The sequence below is a fragment of the Saccostrea echinata genome, unplaced genomic scaffold (assembly GCF_033153115.1).
Source record: "Saccostrea echinata isolate AGI-Se365-2 ecotype Australia unplaced genomic scaffold, CSIRO_AGI_Sech_v1 ptg000027l, whole genome shotgun sequence".
Taxonomy (NCBI): domain Eukaryota; kingdom Metazoa; phylum Mollusca; class Bivalvia; order Ostreida; family Ostreidae; genus Saccostrea; species Saccostrea echinata.
In genome coordinates, this window is record NW_026889776.1 from 11,695,624 (window position 1) to 11,716,754 (window position 21,131).

Here is a 21,131-nt window from a genome sequence, read left to right on the forward strand (position 1 = left end):
CAGACAACGGACAAATTTTGATCAGAAAAGCTACATGTACCTTGAGCCACAGGGACTTGAGACAATCTTAGCAAAATCGGGTATATAGCTATAGTATAATAGGGGAGCCCTTTTATACTATATACCCGATTTTGCTAAGATTGTCTCAAGTCCCTATGCCTTGAGCCTTTGACTCAGTTGAGCTAAAAAATTTTTCATTTTGTTTTTTTCTGACTGGCAAAATTACAATTGTTTTTTCTATTTAATTGCTATAATCTATTTACATCAATAATATATCATCACCACTTATAAACATACCTTCTCTTTGGACCTAACCTCCTTTCCTATTCTCATAGTTGATGCTTGCATCAGATAAATTGTTCTGTTACAGCTGAAATACAAATATGAATAATAAATTAATACAATCCTCTTAACTTAATTAGTATAAATAAATATATATGCATGTATTCGCATTTAGATCACAAAGAGAATTGCATGAATGAACAATACTGACAAATAGAATTGCACTACTTGCAAATCAAACAAATATGTAAATCATTTTAAGTGTGCAGAATATGCTGAATCATGTATTGGTATAATTTGCAGTTCAAAAAAATTGTCTGCATAAACATACAGCCAAGTGTGTTTTACTGTTTAATTTTTATTTTTTTTTTAAATCTCATTTAATGATAAATTTCTCTGAATATAAACTCACTGCAATGCAGCATGATGCGATTAACCTATGTGCTTTTTTTTTTACCCATTCTGTATTACCAAGGTATCTGCTGAAAAAGAAAAAAAAAACCAGAATGTGAATAAATCGTTTGAACAAAGCAAAAAAAAGGAACGGATGCATAATTTTCAATTACCCCCCCCCTCTCTCTATCTCTCTGTCTGGCAAATTATCCACAGGATTTTTTTTTACATAGATACACATGTATAACAGATATTGGTGCAACTGAGCAAAATTAAAATATCCTTTCTTTGTTTCTTCCAATCAGGCATAATAACTAAATACATGTAATAATGTTACATATAATATGTTATAAAATTATCCTTACAATGCTCACAATAGGCAAATCTTGAACTTTCACGTCATCACTGTACATGTCTTCAGAATATCCTGCAAGAAACATACATTTCAAATAATAGTTTGATTAGATTTATTTATTTTTAGATTTGATATTTTTTAGAATGAAATTCTCATTTATGATTTATGTGCATTACAACACCATGCACATGGAAGTTCATTTTCAAATTCAACCAACATGCCTTTCTTAAAAAATCAAAAAAGATAAATCTGTAAAACCCATTTAATTTTTTTAATGAAATAAAATTATTTTTCTTGTGTGTGTAATTTGTGTGGGATCATCACTGGTGCGGATGGACATATCATTAAAAAAAATACAAAAAAGCACAGATTGTTGCAAAAGCCAACTTATTGAATTATAGTAAGTTACAAATTTACAATGAAGGGCTCGAAATAATTAATGGCCCACTGGACTGGGGCCAATGAATTTTTAATTTAGGCTAGTACATTGTGAGGGCATGTGTCCATTGGGTCATTGTTTATTATGTATACATGTTACAAAATTCATTTATAGTTGGGCTAGTAACTAATCTTGCCAGGCAAAGTTCTGTCTTTTCTTGTTTTGTTAAGTTAAACTACTAAGTATCACAATATAAACAAAAAATATATCACTATTATTTTTTATGGTTTTGGGCCAGTCTTTTTAAAATCTACTGGCCCTGTGGGACAGTTGAAGTACTCAGAGCTGACCAGAAAAACATTTAAGGTGATAGCCCTTTAGTGACCAGTGAAAGTAAATCATTATTCTTAGCCCTGAAATGATGTCACATTTTTATGCTACATAATATAGATTTTCTAAATTTAATGATTTTTTTTTTATTTCTTCATGACTTTATATTGTTAAGTGTGTGTGTGTGTGTGTGTTTTCATACCGCTTTATGGGGATGGCTGTTCAACACGTACTTGAACCTGAAATAGACGAAGCAAAAAAATAGTTACTAATATTAACAGTAGTATAAAAATAAATTGACAATATAAATTATGTTTACATTGATAGAGGTCTTAAATTATTTCAATATTACAGACTGATGCCTGCAATGTTACTGTATAATATTTATACTTTTTCATTAGTTAGTTTTGGATGGACAATGTTTTTATAAGAAAAAAAATCAACTAACTTAAAGTACATTGTATTCATAAGTTGAAAGTGGTAAACATGCGAGAAATGTTCCAGGATATCATAAACTGCATATGTAAAGTTTGGGTGTATTAAATTAATATTCATGTCTGTAAAGTTTGATATATACTCAACAAAAAAGTTAAGGGCCACTTAATTTTTTTTAAACTTTTAAAAACTATAACTAAATTATGTTGTATTTTTTGCCTTATCTAGGTTTCCATACCTGTTCAAGAATTGTTATTCAAACACACTCTTGAATTTTGCTCTTTTCTCGGGATTTTCGGTTATTGAAAGTTTGGCATTATTCACATTCCTGTGATATTGGTTGTCTTGTAATCCCACTGGCAAACTTCAAAAGGAACAGCAATCAATTATTTGGTCAATATTAGTTGCCTTTTGACCTTTAATTAGTTATTATGCCTCAAAGAAGACATCTGACAGTAGAGGAAGCCGCAAGGGCCATTGGAATGCTAGAAGCTGGATGTTCACAACGTCAAGTTGGTGCGCAACTGGGTGTCAGCCATTCTGTAATCGGACGTTTGTTGAAACGATAATAACAGACTAATAGCGTTATACAGAGACGTAAAAGTGGTCGCCCAAAAAGTACAACTGTCAGACAAGATAGACAAATAGCACTACTTGCCAAGAGAAATCGAATGTCATCAGCAGTTGCACTCAACAGAGAGCTGACAGTAGCAACAGGTATACGGATCTCCGCACAAACCTTACGAAACAGACTTCATGATGCGAGATTACGTGCCAGAAGACCTGCAATGCGCCCACCTTTGACCGTGAAACATCGCAACCGTCGCCTCCAGTTTGCTCAAGACCATATCAACTGGGACCATCATCATATCCAAGGAGTGTTATGGACTGATGAATCCAGATTTTGTCTAGATTTCAATGATGGCCGTAGGCGTGTGTGGAGGAAGAAAAACGAGCGATTCAGAGACTGTTGCGTTGCTGAACATGACCGGTTTGGTTGTGGGTCAGTCATTGTTTGGGCAGGTATAAGTTACGACGGTTCCACTAACCTCTATGCCATAAGGAATGGGTCTCTTACCGGTTTCCGTTACAGGGATGAGATCCTTGCACCTATTGCAAGACCTTACGCTGGCGCCATCGGTAAAAATTTCATTTTGATGGATGACAATGCCAGGCCCCATCGTGCGAGAGTGGTCAACCATTATTTGGAAGAGGAAACAATCGAGAGAATGGATTGGCCAGCAAAATCGCCTGATCTTAATCCAATAGAGCATACATGCGACATGCTCTAGAAACAAATTTTAGAAAGGCAAAACCAGTCTAACACGCTCAGTGAACTTTAGATTGCTCTTGTTGAGGAATGGTCAAGGATTCCCCAGGATAACTTCCGGAATTTAATTAACAGTTTTCCAAATCGATACAGGGAAGTGAGAAGGGCTAGAGGTGGTCACACAAGATATTAAAAAAAAGTTTGGACTGTTCATGCTTATCAAAACCCACAAAGTCCTGCTTGGTTTTCCTTTTGAAATCTTGTGTTGATGGATATTCTCCTTGCTTTTCCAACTGCATGTTGTTCAGTTGTTCATTATTGGAAATTTATTGTTGTTTAACATTTAATGTATCATTTGTTTCCACTAGATTTACAAAATATCTTGCATAAAATAAATTTCTCTAGTTGGCCCTTAACTTATTTTGTTGAGTGTATGTGAGAACTGCATGGCATCATCTGATCATAAATTCTGTGATAAATAAGAGAAGTAGCAAACATTTTCTTATCATTAGGTTCTATTGAAAACAGCATAATTTGTATATATAACTGACAATATTAGAAGTGCAAAATGTAAACAAATGTAAACACTTATACATATGTAGAAGAAATTCGGCAGAGCTTGTGTGCATGTTGTATGATATTGATAGAATTAAATTTAAGTCTCTTGGTGTTAAAAAAAAGACACAAGGTTCTCACAGATCACTGGGCAATCTCTGAATACACATAGCTTGTTTAGGAACGGACTATAGCACACCTACGTTTTTTCTTCAATTCAAAACATGCTTTTACAGCATTTTTACAAACTTGCCCTTAAATATTTAGCCATTTTGTGCTACAGGTAATCGAAAAAATAAATCAACTTCTACTTACGAGTGCTTTTGTTTCCTAAACCCGTGTATGTGTATTCATCTTAACCGACACAACTACTCCCTTGCACGTGGAAAAATGTTTACAAAATCGAGAGGTGCTGTTTTGACACTTTCATGTACAATAGCACGTGGCAGAATGAGAAACTTCATACATACTTTCACTTTTAATGTAAAGAAACGATTGTTTTTTTTTAACTTTATGCAATTTAAAAACCTTGCAAATCGAGAAAACATAAAGTTTTACCTCTTTTTTCAAGTTGAATATTTCTCTCGATTTTCACCTCTCGCGTGTTGGTCTCATCTAATTCTCGAGAGATCTCGAAATGAAAGCTGTTCGGACGTTTACGGATTTTGTTCATATTTTATGACGTTTATCTCCGAAAAGTTCCGATTTATGCAAATAAGGTGTGGAGGTGTGATTATGCCCCCTCCACGTGTCAAACCGTCCAGATCATATTCAATGTCTTGTTTTCATTTGAACACGCATGGGGCCTAATAACTGACGTCACATAAGTGTCTACATACCTAATGATACTTTGCACTTACGGCCTTTGAGCAGCGAGAGATCTTTTTCGTGCCAGCTCCTACTGCAACAGGCAACTTATGTTTATACGGTCTCATCCGAAGGATCGGTTTCCACGTTCCGCACTGGGAATCGAATGGTACAGTTTAATGATAAATGTTGACTTGTTAATGATGTAGCCAGGTGTTGGATATTGGATCCACCAATTTGTGTTTCAGTTTCAGGTACTTTAGTGTCTTCAATGTTTGTCTCCTGTTCATTGTGTTTGTCACGTGATTCAGTGTAATAGAAAGAAAGGGGTGTATGAGAGAGAGAGAGTGTGAGTGAGTTATGAACACTACACACTAACAAAACTCGTTTTAAATTACCTGCCCTCCCATACCTATGCACACCGTCAAGGTGTATGCACATAATTTAATTATGAAGATATAGGGTGATGTAGGCTAGTAAGGTTTTATCTATTTATTTATATTAATAATTCATAATTTCAAGATATATATTTAATTTAATTCATATTGTGATATTGACGGGTATTTAAAGTTAGTGAATTGCGTGTAAAATCCACCTGTGACGTCACTCTTTTGTTTAAGCGCTCTTTTATTTTTCAGGAATGGAGAGTTGCAAATTACATTGAAAACAGAATTTGTTACATGTATGTTCATATTCTCCTTGCCGTACTCTACCGAGGAAAGAACTTAGAAAATTTTAACAAGTTTATTTTCACATAAAGAAAATAAATGTGGCACTGTTGAGAATCGAAGCCGGTACCTTCCCATTCGAGTCAGGTACTCATCTCACTTTCTATCGAAGCTGTTGAATGACAGCGGATTTAAATAACTTAAGTACACTTTTTTCGCCTTACTTTCTCTCTATATATAAATAAATACTACTAATATGTTAAATGTATATTTACAATATATCTTATAAATATTCTTTCTTATATATTAACAAAGAATAATTACAAGCATTTAAAAAGGTGGATTTTACGCGGGTTAATATACTCGTAGCGCTCCATTCCTTAAAAGCAATGGACCTCGGCCCATTTGGGGCCTCGGCACCATTACTTTTAAGGAATGGAGCACTACTCGTACACTAACCCTTACGTAAAGTATGAATGTTAAGTATGTTGTATGAATGTTGTAGGATTTTCTCCATATAATATATAATTTATAAAAACCCAAGATTGTTGCTGATGTCTACCGAAGTGTTACAATGATGCTATAGTATTTGCTATGATATAAAGTCACAGAGGGTTGGTCTGTAAGGCAACTTCTACACCTTTAACCAACGCCAAAATTTACATGTAAACTTTTAAGTGACTACCAGATTATGAACTCGTTTGAAGGTGGTTATGGCATGTAAAAAGAAAACTTTCGCTTCTGCAGGAAAATCTAATAAATGAAAATGAAGGTTATGTGGATTATTTCATATTCTTAACGTTCATTTAGAGCACATGTATCTATTTAATAAACAAAAATTATGTAAGCCATACATTTCTACATGAAAGATGTAACCTTTTTACTAAAAAATCTAAAATCAAAGGACTGGAAAGACTGGGTGTTATGAAATTACACGTGAAGACAATTTTCATTGAACTTACTTCTAGAAATTAAGGAATTTTTTTTAACATACTTAGGTGTGAATATGAGTTATTTATTAAAATTATTTTTTTAATTATTAAAGTTTAGTTTACTTATGCTACATTTTTGCATTTATTCCTAAGGCGTACTTATAACTGTTAGTACTAGAAATGGTAAAAAGATATCCACTGTATTTATTATAGAGGGAAGATACATTTGCTATTTGGATTTAATTTAATTTTTCTGTAGGTGCACATTCAACTTCTATAAATAGGGAATTACTAATAGGATAGTTTTTGAAGGAAATTTGCGTCTGAAACGTTTTTTTTCCGTATGAGTGACATAGAATCCAAGTATTCTGTGTTACCGGACTCAATGTATTTGGATTTCAGGATGCAACGCACATTTTTTGTAGCACTATTAGCTAAAAGAACAGCATTCTATCTTTAAAAAATAAATAACAAGGAGGAAAAGGGGTTTCCTAAGGTCACATGTGACTGATAATTGAATGTTGCTTTACGCTTTTTTTTTTAGAATTATCCGTATTAGTTGAAGTGTCACAATCTTGATTAATGCATGGTTTCATTATTGACGGGACCCTCTTATTTAAGGTAATATCCAAAAGATCCAAAAGACCTATCACTTTTACTTTTAGCGCCGAAGACTTAGCAAAGAAACAGTCACTAGCCGAGTTTAATGCCTTAATTTATGACGTGGCACATGGAATGAGAAACGAACCCTTCGACCTCACGAGTTCGAAGTGAGCGTCAAACCCTTAGGGCCCATTTTGTACCTGGAATGCTAGTCCACGGATATACTAAAACTCCTGCATAATTGAAAGAGCTGTTGAAAATCTTCCCCGTTTTTATGAAATGCCGTTAAAAAGGGGGCAAAGACTTGACTTTTATATATACATTAATTTTGTGTTTTATACTTTAAATAATATTTTAATTATACTTATTGTTATTCATGAAAAATGAAATGAAATCAAAGTAATTCTTACAATTTTATTCCATCTTACAGTATATGTTTTAATACAACCGCTCTGAGTTTTATATACTGACTGCTCATATGTTTAAATCAACATGTACTTGCATTAATATTTTCGTCATGTATGTGAATGAAACGTTTATTTTTGTTAATTTATTTTATCAATTACAACTCAATTTTTATTCAGTTACAAACAAAAGCCTTCAAAGTTTTCAATATTTGATACACAAATATGATAGTTTAATCCTACATTTCTTATATGATCATTTCATAGGTAAATTAGGTAGTACATCTATAAAAACAATATACAATTACAAATAAATTTATATAAAACAATAAGTCTGTGAGCCAATGCTCACTAATAAAACCCCCGCTCTGATGTGAATACACAAGTTCAGTTATGGACAAACACAGTGATAGTCAGGAAATTGACTTTGGATGAGTAAAAAAGGAATCCCAACACATTGCATGCCTAAACAAATATTGTGTTAAGATTTCAAGCACCTGCGATGAGTAGTTGCTGGGAAAACTACGACCAAAACTTGTTATGTATGGTACAGAAAGATGCAGGGATAAACAGGAAGTTGACATCGGATTTGTACCAAAATGAATCCCATTATATGGCATGCCTAAACAAGATTGTGCTAAAATTTCAAGCATCTGCGATGAGTAGTTGCTGAGAAATCTACGACCAAAATTTGTTATGTATGGTACGGACAAACGCACGGATTAACAGGAAGTTTACATCAGATTCGTACAAAAATGAATCCCACCATATGGCATGCCTAAACAAAGATTGTGCTAAAATTTCAAGCATCTGCAATGAGCAGTTGCTGAGAAAACTGCGACCAAAATTAGTTATTTATGGTACGGACAGACGCACGGATTAACAGGAAATTGACATCGAATTCGTACAAAAATAAATCCCACCATATGGCATGCCTTAACAAAGATTGTGCTAAAATTTCAAGCATTCAAGCATCTGCAGTGAGTAGTTGCTGAGAAAACCGCGACCAAAATTTGTTACGGACAGACAGAAACACAGACAGCTAGACGGACAGACAGACAGACACACAAGGGTAAAACAGTATGCCCCCCTCTCCTTCGGAGCGGGGGTATAATAATAGTTTAAATTAAATGATTATTTTAAACAATTCAACATCAATGGGTTTGTATTTTGTAAAGATTAACATGTAAAATTTGCAAAAATTAAATGCATAAAACTTCTCGTCATCAAAGTTAACTTAATCCTTAAATGAAACAATCTTAGTATTCATTACTTTAATTTAATATGTGTCCGGCATAAATTAAAAAAAATATATCATTTACAATTAGAAACATAGAAACCTGATGTTAATAGACCTCCCCCCAATTTTTCTTTATTTGACCACCGTTTGTGGTATCTCTAAATCACGTGAATTAGGTGATCATTGCTGAACTATAAACATCATAATCAGGAAATGGAATGATGAAAGTTACATAAAATTTCAGTTTTAAGTGATTTTATCGTATGCCGCAAAATGACCTTATAGAAAATAATCCTTTAAGGGGGAAAGCTGGAGATATAGTAAGACTCTCCGACAAAAAACTGACTATATAATGAGACTTCCTATAGGGAATTCCAACTTAATAGCAAGTCATCAGCGGGAGGTCTCATTATAATGAAAAGCAATGAGGGACCTCTCACTATACCCGACACAATTTTCAAGAACACAAAATAAATCAAAACAAAACTGAGATTTTTATATATGATTGATTGATTGTATGTTGTTTTACGTCCCTTTCGACAATTTTTCACTCATATAGAGACGTCACCATATACCGGTGAAGGGCTTCAAATTTTGACATTTACTCGGCACTTGCGGCCATTGAGCAGTGAGGGATCTTTATCGTGCCAACGCCTGCCTGACACGGGACCTCTGTTTTTATGTCTTATCCGAAGGACCCGCAACTTTCACTTCAAAGTGCCGAGCGCATGGCAAAGGAACAGTTGCTACCCATTTTTTTTATCGACTTAGGTCAGTCGCGGCCGAGATTCGAACTCTCGACCTCCCGATATCGGAGCGAGCGCTCTACCGCTTTTATATATGTAAACAGCCTTAAAAAATCCTAAAAAGATTAATTGATTGATTGTATGTTGTTTTACGCCCCGTTCGAGAATTTTTCACTCATATACAGACGTCACCGTATACTGGTGAAGGGCTTCAAATTGAGATTTTTACTCGGCACTCAGAGTCATTGAGCAATGAGGGTTCTTTATCATGCCAACGCCTACCATGACACGGATCCTTGGTTTTTAGATCACCTGACCTGAAAACTCAAGTGAGCTTTTCTGATCACATTTTTAATGTAGCCAGTCTGTCTGTCCGTCCGTCTTTTAACTTTTCACATTTCCGACTTCTTCTCCAGAACCAATGGACTAATTTTAACCAAACTTGCCACAAAGCATCCTTGGGTGAGGGGGATTCAAGTTTATTCAAATGAAGGGCCACGCCCTCATTGAAGGGGAGATAATTCAGAAATAGTGAAAATTTGGTGGCATATCTTAAAAATCTTCTTTCCCAGAACCAATGGCCCAAAAAAGTTGAAACTTATAGGAAACCTTTGCTATATAGTGTTGATTCGAGTTTGTTCAAACCATGACCCCTGGGGGAAGGGTGGGTCTACAATGGGAGATCAAAGTTTTCTATAGGAATATATAGGGAAAAAACTTTACAAATCTTCTTCTCAAGAACAGCAAAGTCGTGATTTGTTATATTGATATAGAAGCCTCCTCAGGTATTGTAGATTCAAGTTTGTTCAAATCATGACCCCGGGGGTTGGGTGGGGTTACAATGGGTGATCAAAGTTTTACATAGAAATATATAGGAAAATATCTTTAAAAATCTCAAGAACGGAAAAGCCATGATTTGTCATATTAATATGAAAGCATCCTCAGGTATTGTAGATTCAAGTTTCTTTAAATCATGACCCCTTGGGTTAGCGTGAGGCAAAAATGGGGGATCAAAGTTTTACAATGGAATATATAGGGAAAAAAACTTTAAAAAACAATCCTCGCCCGCGTGGCGCAGTGGTTAGAGCGTTCGCTCTAGAGTCGCGGAGTAAGGAGTTGATCCTTACGTCGCGGGTTCGAACCCCACTGTGGGACGTGGAGACCGGTCCTTCGGATGAGACCGTATAAACCGAGGTCCCGTTTCGCAGTAGGTGAAAAAGATCCCTCACAAAAAAGATCCCTCACTGCTCAATGGCCCTGAGTGCCGAGTATAGGTCAAAATTTGCAGCTCTCCACCGGCAAGTGGTGGCGTCGGTTGAGTGAAAATTCTCGAGAGGGACGTTAAAACAATAATAAAAAAACAAACAAAACATGAAAATCCTCTTCTCAAGAACAGCAAAGCCTTGTTTAGTCATATTGATATGGAAGCATCCTCAAATCGTGTAGATTCAAGTTTTTTTTCAAATCATAACCCCCGGGGATAGGGTAGAGTCACAATGGGGGTTGAAAGTTTTATATAGGAATATATAGGAAAAAACTTTAAAAATCTTCTTCTCAAGAACAGCAAAGCCTTATTTAGTCTTATTGATATATGCATAGCTCTGATCCTTCGACGTATTTGGTTCCAGTATTTGGCACTTTTTCAGCTCTTCCAATTCTTTTTATTTAAATTTTGGATTCCCAACCTTTCGGCTTAAGCATGACTGAAGAGACATAATTTGTCGAAATGCACATCTGGTGCATCAGAATTGGTACCGTATATGATTTACAATATGTAAGCATCTTCAAGTAGTATAGATTCAAATTTGTTCAAATCATGACCTCAGGGGTGTAGGGTGGGGCCATAAGGGGGATCAAAGTTTTACATAGAAATATAGGAAAAAACTTTAAAAATCTTCTTCTCAAGAACAACAAAGCCTTTTTTAGTCATATTGATATGGAAGCACCCTCAAATAGTGTAGATTCAAGTTTGTTCTAATCATGACCCTCGGGGGTAGGGTATGGTCACAATGGGGGATCATAGCTTACATAGAAATATATAGGAAAAAATCCTTAAAAATCTTCTTCTCAAGAACAGCAAAGCCATGTTTAGTCATATTGAAATGGAAGCATTCTCAGGTATTGTAAATTCAAGTTGTTCAAATCTTGACCCCCGGGATGGGTTTGGGTCATAATGGGGGATCTAAGTTTTACATAGGAATATAAAGGAAAAAAATCTTTGTCTCAAGAACAGCAAAGCAATGTTCAATCATATTGATATGGAAGCATCATCGGTTAGTGTAGATTAAATTTTGTTCCTCTGATTACCTGTGGGGGTAGTGAGGGGCCACAATGGGGTATCAAATTTTTACAAAGGAATATATAGGAAAAAATCTTTAAAAATCTTCTACTCAAGAACAGCAAAGCCATTTGTTATATTGATATGGAAGCATCCTCAGGTAGTTTAAAATTCAAGCCCCCCCCCCCCCACCCCATCCCCATGTAAACTTTTCAATACTGAATTGATCTGTATTTTTTCTAGCCATTGTGTTCAGGTGAGCGATGTGGCACATGGGCCTCTTGTTAACGTTTTCATCCGAAGGACCCGCAACTTTCACTTTAAAGTGCCGAGCGCTTGGCGACAGAACAGTTCCTACCAATTTTTTTTTTTTATCGACTTAGGTCGGTCGCGGACGTGATTCGAACACACGACCTTCCGATCACGCAGCGAACGCTCTACAGACTGAACTACCAGACGGTTAATGCACGTCGACGAAATAATATCCTTCCATATGGAGAGCAAGTTCGATAGTTATTCGAATATTTTTTTAACCACTTTGTCGATAAAAACAAATACGCATAGTTATGCAGGTAACAAATAAACGTTATAATGTTTGTTAAGCACGGATAATCAAAACCCACTACCCATGTTTTTGGTTGATCAATCATATAGCGGAACCCGGGTTTATTTATAATGAATGCATAGATTCGTCATCAAGAATATTAAGTGGATTTTTGTCCTAGTTCAATGTTTTTAATTTTCACATACCATCTTCTCTCGTTTTTAGTCCTGAGGCAGAGGGGTAGATTTGCTGGATTTTCTCTTTATCTCTCAAACTCTACAAAAAAAGAAGATGGGTATATGTGCTACAAAGACGGACCGGAGTTACCTCTATTAAATTTCACAACAAACTGTATAAGATATGGTCGATATGTCATCTACTACAACGAAAGACTGAGTGGAGTGACGTATCCAGAGGGATATGAATCCATGTCCTACATTCAGTTATGTGAAGTGGTAGTGGAAGGTAAATTTAAAGACGTAATTTTAAAAACTCTTGTTATTATTCTTGTTTCTAAAGTTATGAAATATTTTTAACAGGATGCTCTAGAGGAAAGTACGGGATGAATTGTGATAAGAATTGTCCCACTAATTGTTTTGGAATTGAATGTGATATTGTCCAAGGAACATGTATGAAATGCAAGGCGGGCTGGGAGGGAAAAAAATGTCAATCATGTAAGGTGAATTTTTATTCAATACATATCAAGCATATTTCGGATATTTGTGTAGCTCTAAATGGTTTTTAAAATTATTGTTGTCAAAATAGCTTGCCCTAATGGATCATACGGTCACGAATGTAAATCCAAATGCTCAGGACATTGCAAAGATCGAACTCCATGTAACCACGTGACGGGTGAATGTGCCAGAGGCTGTAATGTGGGATGGACTGGGACTTTATGCAATAAACGTAAGACTTTAATATTTAAATAAGGAAATGACTTTCTAAAGGACGGTTACCTTTTTATCCAATTGAGTGAAGTTTTTGCATACATGAAACATCTTTAATTGCAATTTTACTAACTAAAATGTTCATTTAAAAATATATTTACATAAAAAATCATTCTGAGCAAATCTAAAAATTGCATAGATAAAACTGTGTAAGATTTTTATTTTATTCAGTCAATTAATTCTAAGTAGCATCTTCAGTTTACGTGTTTTGTTAGGCATAAGAAATATACAAGATATGAACTATATGTTTGATGTATTAATATTTCCCCTGATAATCAGAGTAAGACTTAAGTAAGATATGTAATGTAAGAGAAGAATTTTGTATCTGTTTTAAACAAACATCCATTTACATCCATTTACCATAAGAACATGAAGTAATCAAATTACAGCTTGTGATGCTGGACGTTTTGGCGTTAACTGTACTTCCTACTGCAGTGGACATTGTTTAAATGACGAATCATGTAACAAAGAAACTGGGCACTGTGACTTGGGATGTAGCGGTGGATATATTGGGGATTTGTGTAACATAGGTAAGTTTTAATAACTTCCAATATGTAAATGCTTGTTTGTGAGGTACTTACAAAAAATCATATTTTGTTATATCTTAACAACTGCAGTGGATAGGTTAAAGAAGATTGCAAATAATTATTGACAATGTAAAATACCTTCTTTTTGATACATCAGCGAACAGTTACTCACTTTTACAGAATGTACACCTGGGTGGTTTGGAAAAGAATGCAAATACCGCTGTAGTGGACACTGTGCTGAGGATGAAAGTTGTAATCACGTAGACGGGATTTGTTCTCGTGGATGTAAAGACGGTTATATTGGACATAACTGCACCACAGGTAATATATATAACCTCTCATAATCGCGTTATTTTGGAGATATGTTTACTTTTGTTTTTTTTCTTTTCTTTGATCAAATATTGAATCATAATAAAATATTTTTTAATTATTTTAAATCATAATTTAGCATGTACGGTCAACCGCTATGGTAAAAATTGCACCAGTGTCTGTTCCTCAAAATGCACTAGTACATGTGCACATACTGACGGTTCTTGTGAGTGCAGTTCTGGTTGGATGGGTTCTCCGCATTGCAACAAAAGTGAACATTTATCTATATTTACATACATCTATAAACATCTTTTTAAATACTGTTCAATGTTACTGTACATACATTTTTTTTTAAAATAAAATCAATGTGAAATACTTAGACTTCCTAAAAAATCATCGTTTTAGGTTGTCCTCTTAATAAATTTGGCAAAAACTGTGCTCATGAATGCAGTCAAAATTGTGCAAATGACATTTGTGATAGATTTAACGGTAGCTGTACTGCAGGATGCAAAGAACCGTTTCTTGGAGAAATGTGTATTCAAAGTAAGTGTATTTTCTCTTATGCTTATTGTAGAATTTTTTTTATCAAAATGCAAAAGAACATTTCGGATATTTGAAAAGACATACATGGTTTTTGAAATTACTGCTGTCAAAACAACCTGCCCCAAAGAAGCATACGGTCAAGAATGCAAGTTCCAATGCTCAGGACATTGTACATGTACATTCCATGTGACCACTTGATGGGTGAATGTGTCAATGGCTGTTTGTCGGGATTTAAGACTTCGATATTTAGATAAGTAAATTTCTTTTTAATGGACATGTACCTTTTTGGGTAATGTTTACTCAGTTGACAAAAAAAAATCATTGATAAGAATGAAAAGCCACCTACATGTACATTGTAGACCTATAGTTGTAGTGTTATTATTCACTTTCAAATAATCCGCCTTGCGCAGTGGTTAGAGAGTCTGCTCCAGAGTCACGGAGCAAAGAGTTAATCCTTACGTCGGCAGTCGCAGATTCGAATCCCACTGAGACCTGTCATTCGGATGAGACCATATAAACCGAGGTCGCGTGTCGCAGTATGGTGCTGGCACGAAAAAATTCTGTCACTGCTCAATATCCCTGAGCACTCCACCAACTATTGGTGTCTTCTCCATATAAGTGAAAAAATCTCGAAAGGGACGTTTACAAACAGAAAACAAAATACCTTCAATCTTTTTATAACACTATGACCAATATTGTCTTTAAAAACAATATACATCAGGTAACGGAACTCTGATATAAATGGAAAAGTTTTAGTAAATATAAATAAATAGTTAATGTTTGAACTATAACCTTCTATTTTTTTTTTTGTCCGAAATTCATCTTTCAAATTTCCAAATTTTGCTCATTTCTAATCAAGTATTGCAAAAATCTGAATGAAAAAAATTAAGAGTTTATAGCTTTAGTTTTCCTTTGTTGTCCTCATTATGCTTGAATTAAATTTATATTAGGTCAATGATCAAATTATCGGGATATTTTCTCTTCGATGGGTTCCCCCCCATACTTTTAAATTCTTTATTGCATGCCATTCATTTTTTTAAAATAATACATAAGCTTTAACTCTCATAATGCATGCATAATTGTGTTGAAAACACATTGAATCTTAATTTAATATAAATACTGTAAAAAAAAAAGAATTTTGTGAAAATATTACCACCATAAATTAACTTTTGGACTTGCATCTTTGCTTCGAATAATAAAATATATTTTTTTTTTCAAAATAGATAATGAATTATAACATAGATATTTTATCCATTTAGAACAATTTCTGATCAACATTCTTGTCGCCCGCGTGGCGCAGTGGTTAGAGCGTCTGATCTAGAGTCGCGGAGTAAGGAGCTGATTCTTGAATTACGTCGCAGGTTCGTACACATGTATCCATTGCGGGACGTGGAGACCGGTCCTTCGGATGAGACCGTATAAACCGAGGACCGGTGTCGCAGTAGGTGCTGACACGAAAAAGATCCCTCGCTGCTCAATAGCCTTGAGTGCTGAATATAGGTCAAAATTTGTAGCCCCCCACCGGCAAGTGATGGCGTCTCCATATGGGTGAAAAATTCTCGAGATGGACGTTAAACAACAAACAATCAATTAATCAATTAACATTCTTATTTCATAGCATTCCATTTCTGTCAACTTAAACCCTGAGTAAACGTCATCTTGAAACCAATTGGATTTGATGGAGTTTATTCATACTTGAAACATCATTATTTGAAATTTGACATTGCTATATATAATACTCATTAGTAAAAAAAAAAAAAAAAAAACAGATAAAACAAAAGTAAAACATTCTCAGCGATTTGATAAATTGCATCGGTGAACTGTGAAAATCTTGCAGTCAGTCGATTAATTCTTACTGTTCAATGGTATTTGAAATACATACTAGCATAGTGTCATGTGAAAAACTTTACTGCATGCATTTTCCTAAGCATGATAAAGGGCCATTCTTTATTTATTTTACGTTTAATTTACATTAAATTCACAAGACGTTTGGTTATAAAAATCTACCGAGTATGAACTATTTTTGAAGGTTTTTTTTTTTTTTTTTTTTTTTTTGTTTGTTTTGTTTTGTTTTGTTTTTTTAAGTGATAAGAGTAATGTAAGGGACGTAATTTAAGAAAATGAATTCTTCACCTTTTAGACAAATTAGACAAATACATGTATGTCAAAACAAAGTAACGTTATCTATTGACCACTGATCATCTAATTAAAGCTCGTGACAATGGAAGTTTTTGCATAAATCGTTCTTTTTTGAATACCAACATATTTTACCTTTTAACCTTGATCTAGGAGTTTGACCCACTTTTGTAAATATTTACGAAACTTTAACCTTGGCCTTAAATTCATTGAGTCATGACCTTTCCTTGGGTATAATTATTTTTGACCTTGACATTAGAGATTGACCCACTTTCTCAAAATTTAACCTTTTGAACAGTAAGTACTTGGGCTTTTACATTTCACAGGTGTATTCTCTTTGATAAGACCTTCGTTTGGATACCAACAAATTTTACTTTGGAGTTTGACCTACTTTTGAAAAACTTTAACCTTAGCTATAATCTTTGAACTGTTAGTGCAAGGGTTTTTGTATATCATATGTGAATTTCTTGTGACTAGGCCTTCCCCTGGGTATTGTTAATTTTGCACCCTTGACCCTGACCTTGGAGTAAGACTAACTTTTAAAAATAAATTAACCTTTGTCGCAACTTCAAAACGATGCTTGGGCTTTCATATTTTACAGGTATATTCATCGAAAAAAAGTCTGATTTTTTAACAACAATTTTGATTTCTTAACCTTGATCTTGGAGTTTGACTTGCATTTGAGAAACTTTAACCACCGCTACAAGCTCATAAACGGGGGCATCAGTGTTTCATAAAACGCATCCTGTTTATTTTATCAAATATTGAATACATGTAATAAGGAAAAAAAAAATATTCCGTATTTTAGCGTGTACATTCAACCATTACGGTAAAAATTGCTCCAGTATCTGCTCTTCAAAATGCACGAGTAAATGTAGACATACATACGGTTTTTGTATACGCATTTCTGGTTGGATGGATTCTTCGTATTGTAATAAAACTGAATATAAATCATATTTAAACTGGTTCACCTAAATCTATTTTAAAATGACATATCGTTATGAAATGAAAGTGAAATGCTTAGGATGCATAATACATTGTTTTATGGAGTCTACCCAACATGTATGGCAAAAATTGTCCTCACTCTTGCAGACCAAATTGTCCAAATGACTCTGGTGATAGATTCAATGGAAGTTGTCTTGCAGGATGCTAGGAATTATTTTATGGAAACTTGTGTAATCTTGGTAAATAAATGAATTTAAAATTTCCTTTTGAAAAAATTGCATACTGTAAAATTACAAATTTCTAGGGGTTAAGGTTATTATTTTTTTTTTATTTTGGATGTATGGAGAGACCCTTGTATTCCTAAACACAAAAATAAATCCCAATAAACCAATATTTAACCCTCAAACTTCGAAAATTTAACCCCACTCATGGATGACTTAAAGTAAATTATGTTCAAATTTTAAAGTTTAAGCAAGTGAAAAAAAAGTTTCTAGAAACAAGAACACTGTAGAATAATTTTACACCTAAAGCAGTGCACAAGTACTTTAGAAAAATGCATCATGCATGGTTTGATTTAGAATGAAAACAAGAAAACAAAAAGAAAATATGTACATGTACTTCCTTCTGCATTGAATACTACACAATAAAGTTTGTAAAAATGCCTCCCATTCAATTTCAATTTTTTCACTAAGATGGTATTAAATAATCCCTATCTGTGATAAATATAATATTAATAAAAGATTACTGTAGACCATAAAATGCTAGTGTAAATTGTTCCTTATGCGACTTGCTTGCTGACGATAAGATAACTAGCTAGGTACATGATGAAAGTTTTCATAAGTCCTGAAAAATGTGATAGCTAGATCATATACGCACTATAAAATGTGTCTCAGTGTCTTATGGTTTCTACTTCCAACCTTCCAACTTCCAAGACTATTAACTGAGAAAAAACAAAATTTGGACATATGAAGTATGTTCTCATTTTATAGACTTGTTTACATGGGCAGCTAAGTTAGCATACAAATATTTTTTTGTTAAATTTTGCTATATCAATGGCAGAAAAGTCTAAATAACTTTCTAACTAATTATCGTTGTTTTGTTTCGGGGAGAGGGGATGTTTTTTCATATTTTTTTGTATTTCTTATAACAACAATAAATATTTGTGGATTGAGCATATCACCAATGAAGAAAAATAATCACTGTTATCTATCATCAGTTTACTACATTGCAAGAAAAAGAAGAAAATGCCAACAAATTATTTCGGTCTAACATTCATATATCCAAATAAATCTACTGGTTCCCCTTTTGTATGTAAATTAGAAATGTGAAAATGGAGTCTAAAGTGATATCTGTTTTCTATGCTTATGCAAAACTAAAATGAGTTGAATCATAAGCGTAGGAAAAATATCTTTTCTTAATTAAACATACTTTTAATACGACATCTTTCTTAAAGATTCTATCATAGAAAATATTTGAGAAAGAAATTAAAAAATTTTGTCTTATTATCATTACATTTTAATTTTCTGTTTAAAGGCCAAAAAGGATCAGCGTCGGAAATTTCAGCAACAACCTGTTTCCCATGGATATGGATAGTGGTATTTGTAATATCAATCACACTCAATATATTTGCTTGTGTTGCCTGTGTATTTTCAAAAAGGTAAATTTAAGACTTTAAAATTTTTTATCTACCTTGTCGTTAATCAATATATATCGATATATAGGTATCAAGGCCATAAGCTAAATTTAAATATAAAAAAAAAAACTCATTAATATCGAATTTAACATTACCTAGTGATGATGTTGCAATTTACCTTCACTGTCAGCTGAATTATTTCAAGATTAAATACTGTCGATTATTAAGCTCCCTCTCAAAGCCTTTCAAAAGCCTATAACTCAGATTAATTGTTAAGAAATACAGCATTAACGAATATGAATAAAGAATTCATCACTGGCTATTTCTACATTTATACTCCCCTATCGGTGAAACCGGAGGGGACTATAGGTCTCCTCTTCGTCTGTCCGTCCGTTTAGCTGTCCCTTTGTCTGTCTGTCAGTCTATCCCACTTGGTTTTCCGCACTTTTTAGTTCACCTGAGCCGAAAGCTCAAGTAAGCTTTTCTGATCACATTTTGTCTGTAGTCCGTCCTTCCGTCCGTTTGCTGTAAATTTTTCACATTTTCAACTTCTTCTCCAGAACCACTGGGCCAATGTTAACCAAACATGTCACAAAGCATCCTTGGGTGCAGGGGATTCAAGGTTTTTAGATGAAGGGCCACGCCCTCATTCAAGGGGAGATAACTCAGATACATGTATAGTGAAAATATGGTGGCATGTTTTAAAAATCTTCTTCTCAAGAACCATTGGGATAAAAAAGTTGAAACTTATAGGAAAGCTTTTTTACATAGTGTAAATTCAAGTTTGTTCATTTGATGACCCCTGGGGGTAGGATGGGGCCACAATGGGGGATCAAAGTTTTACATAGGAATATATTGGAAAAAATCTTTAAAAATCTTCTTCTCAAGAACAGCAAAGCCATGATTAGTCATACTAATACGGAAGGATCCTCAGGTAGAGTAGATTCAAGTTTGTTCAAATCATGACCCCCGAGGATAGGGTGGGGCCACAATTGGGGATCACAGTTTTACATAGGAATATATAGGGAAAAAACTTCAAAAATCTTCTTCTCAAGAAAGCAAAGCCTTATTTAGTCATATTGATATGTAAGCATTATCAGGTAGTGTAGATTCAAGTTTGTTTAAATCATGACCCCCGGGGTTAGGATGGAGCCACAATGGGGATCAAAGTTTTACATAGGTATATATAGGAAAACGATTTAAAAATCTTCTTCTCAAGAACAGAAAAGCCATTTGTTATATTGATATGGAAGCATCCTCAGGTAGTTTAATCCCCCCCCCCCTCTGTAAACATTTTAATATTGAACTGATTCATGCTTTTTCCTAGCCAATATGCTCATGTTAGCGATGTGGCCCATGGGCCTCTTTGTTTTCCTTATGCTTTTGAGAATTGATATGAAACTTGCTGGATACCTTTATAGTAACACACTACAGATCAAGTTTGAATTTTGTCACTTTTGACCAGCAGGTGCTAGAGAAAATCAGTTTTAAGCATTCTTTTTTATAATCGGGTCCAAGATCGGATTCGTTCTGCACTAAATTAATGTTCCAAAAACGAGATGTTCAGGTTACAAATTTTGAAAGAAGACGGTTAATGATATTTTGCATTGTTTTGGACAAGTTCTACCAGCAAATACGTAATTTAGTTGGCGAAATAACACGAGATGCAATAAAGAATGAATAATTTTTTTCCGATCTGAATTTGGTCTTCTTTTTTTTTTGGTATGTGTTTGAGTTAGGAATAACGGGTAACATTTTTCATACGTAAACAGTCGTATTTACCGACAGTCGTGTCATTCATACATAGTGATTTTACGGTCAAAGGGTTCAAAAACACCCCAATCCCTCGTGCGTTCACTGTTGCAGGAAG

At 34.3% G+C, this 21,131-nt stretch overlaps 1 protein-coding gene across 1 annotated transcript; it reads left to right on the plus strand.

Annotated features, from left to right (window-relative positions):
* The first annotated feature begins 12,520 nt into the window (after nucleotides 1-12,520).
* LOC133193226 (multiple epidermal growth factor-like domains protein 10) lies at nucleotides 12,521-19,221 on the plus strand. The gene is made up of 7 exons (XM_061329188.1): nucleotides 12,521-12,686; nucleotides 12,987-13,127; nucleotides 13,558-13,698; nucleotides 13,876-14,016; nucleotides 14,144-14,275; nucleotides 14,486-14,547; nucleotides 19,162-19,221. Exons 1-7 carry the CDS (start codon nucleotides 12,521-12,523, stop codon nucleotides 19,219-19,221), a joined length of 843 nt encoding a protein of 280 aa, XP_061185172.1.
* The last annotated feature ends 1,910 nt before the right edge of the window (nucleotides 19,222-21,131 follow it).

Excerpts from the sequence above, each read along its gene's own strand:
- LOC133193226 (XM_061329188.1), top strand. The coding sequence starts at position 12,521 with ATGTGCTACAAAGACGGACCGGAGTTACCTCTATTAAATTTCACAACA. Across the intron at positions 14,017-14,143 it reads TGGACATAACTGCACCACAG|CATGTACGGTCAACCGCTAT; the intron begins GTAATATATATA and ends ATCATAATTTAG. Across the intron at positions 14,276-14,485 it reads TTCTCCGCATTGCAACAAAA|ATTTAACGGTAGCTGTACTG; the intron begins GTGAACATTTAT and ends CATTTGTGATAG.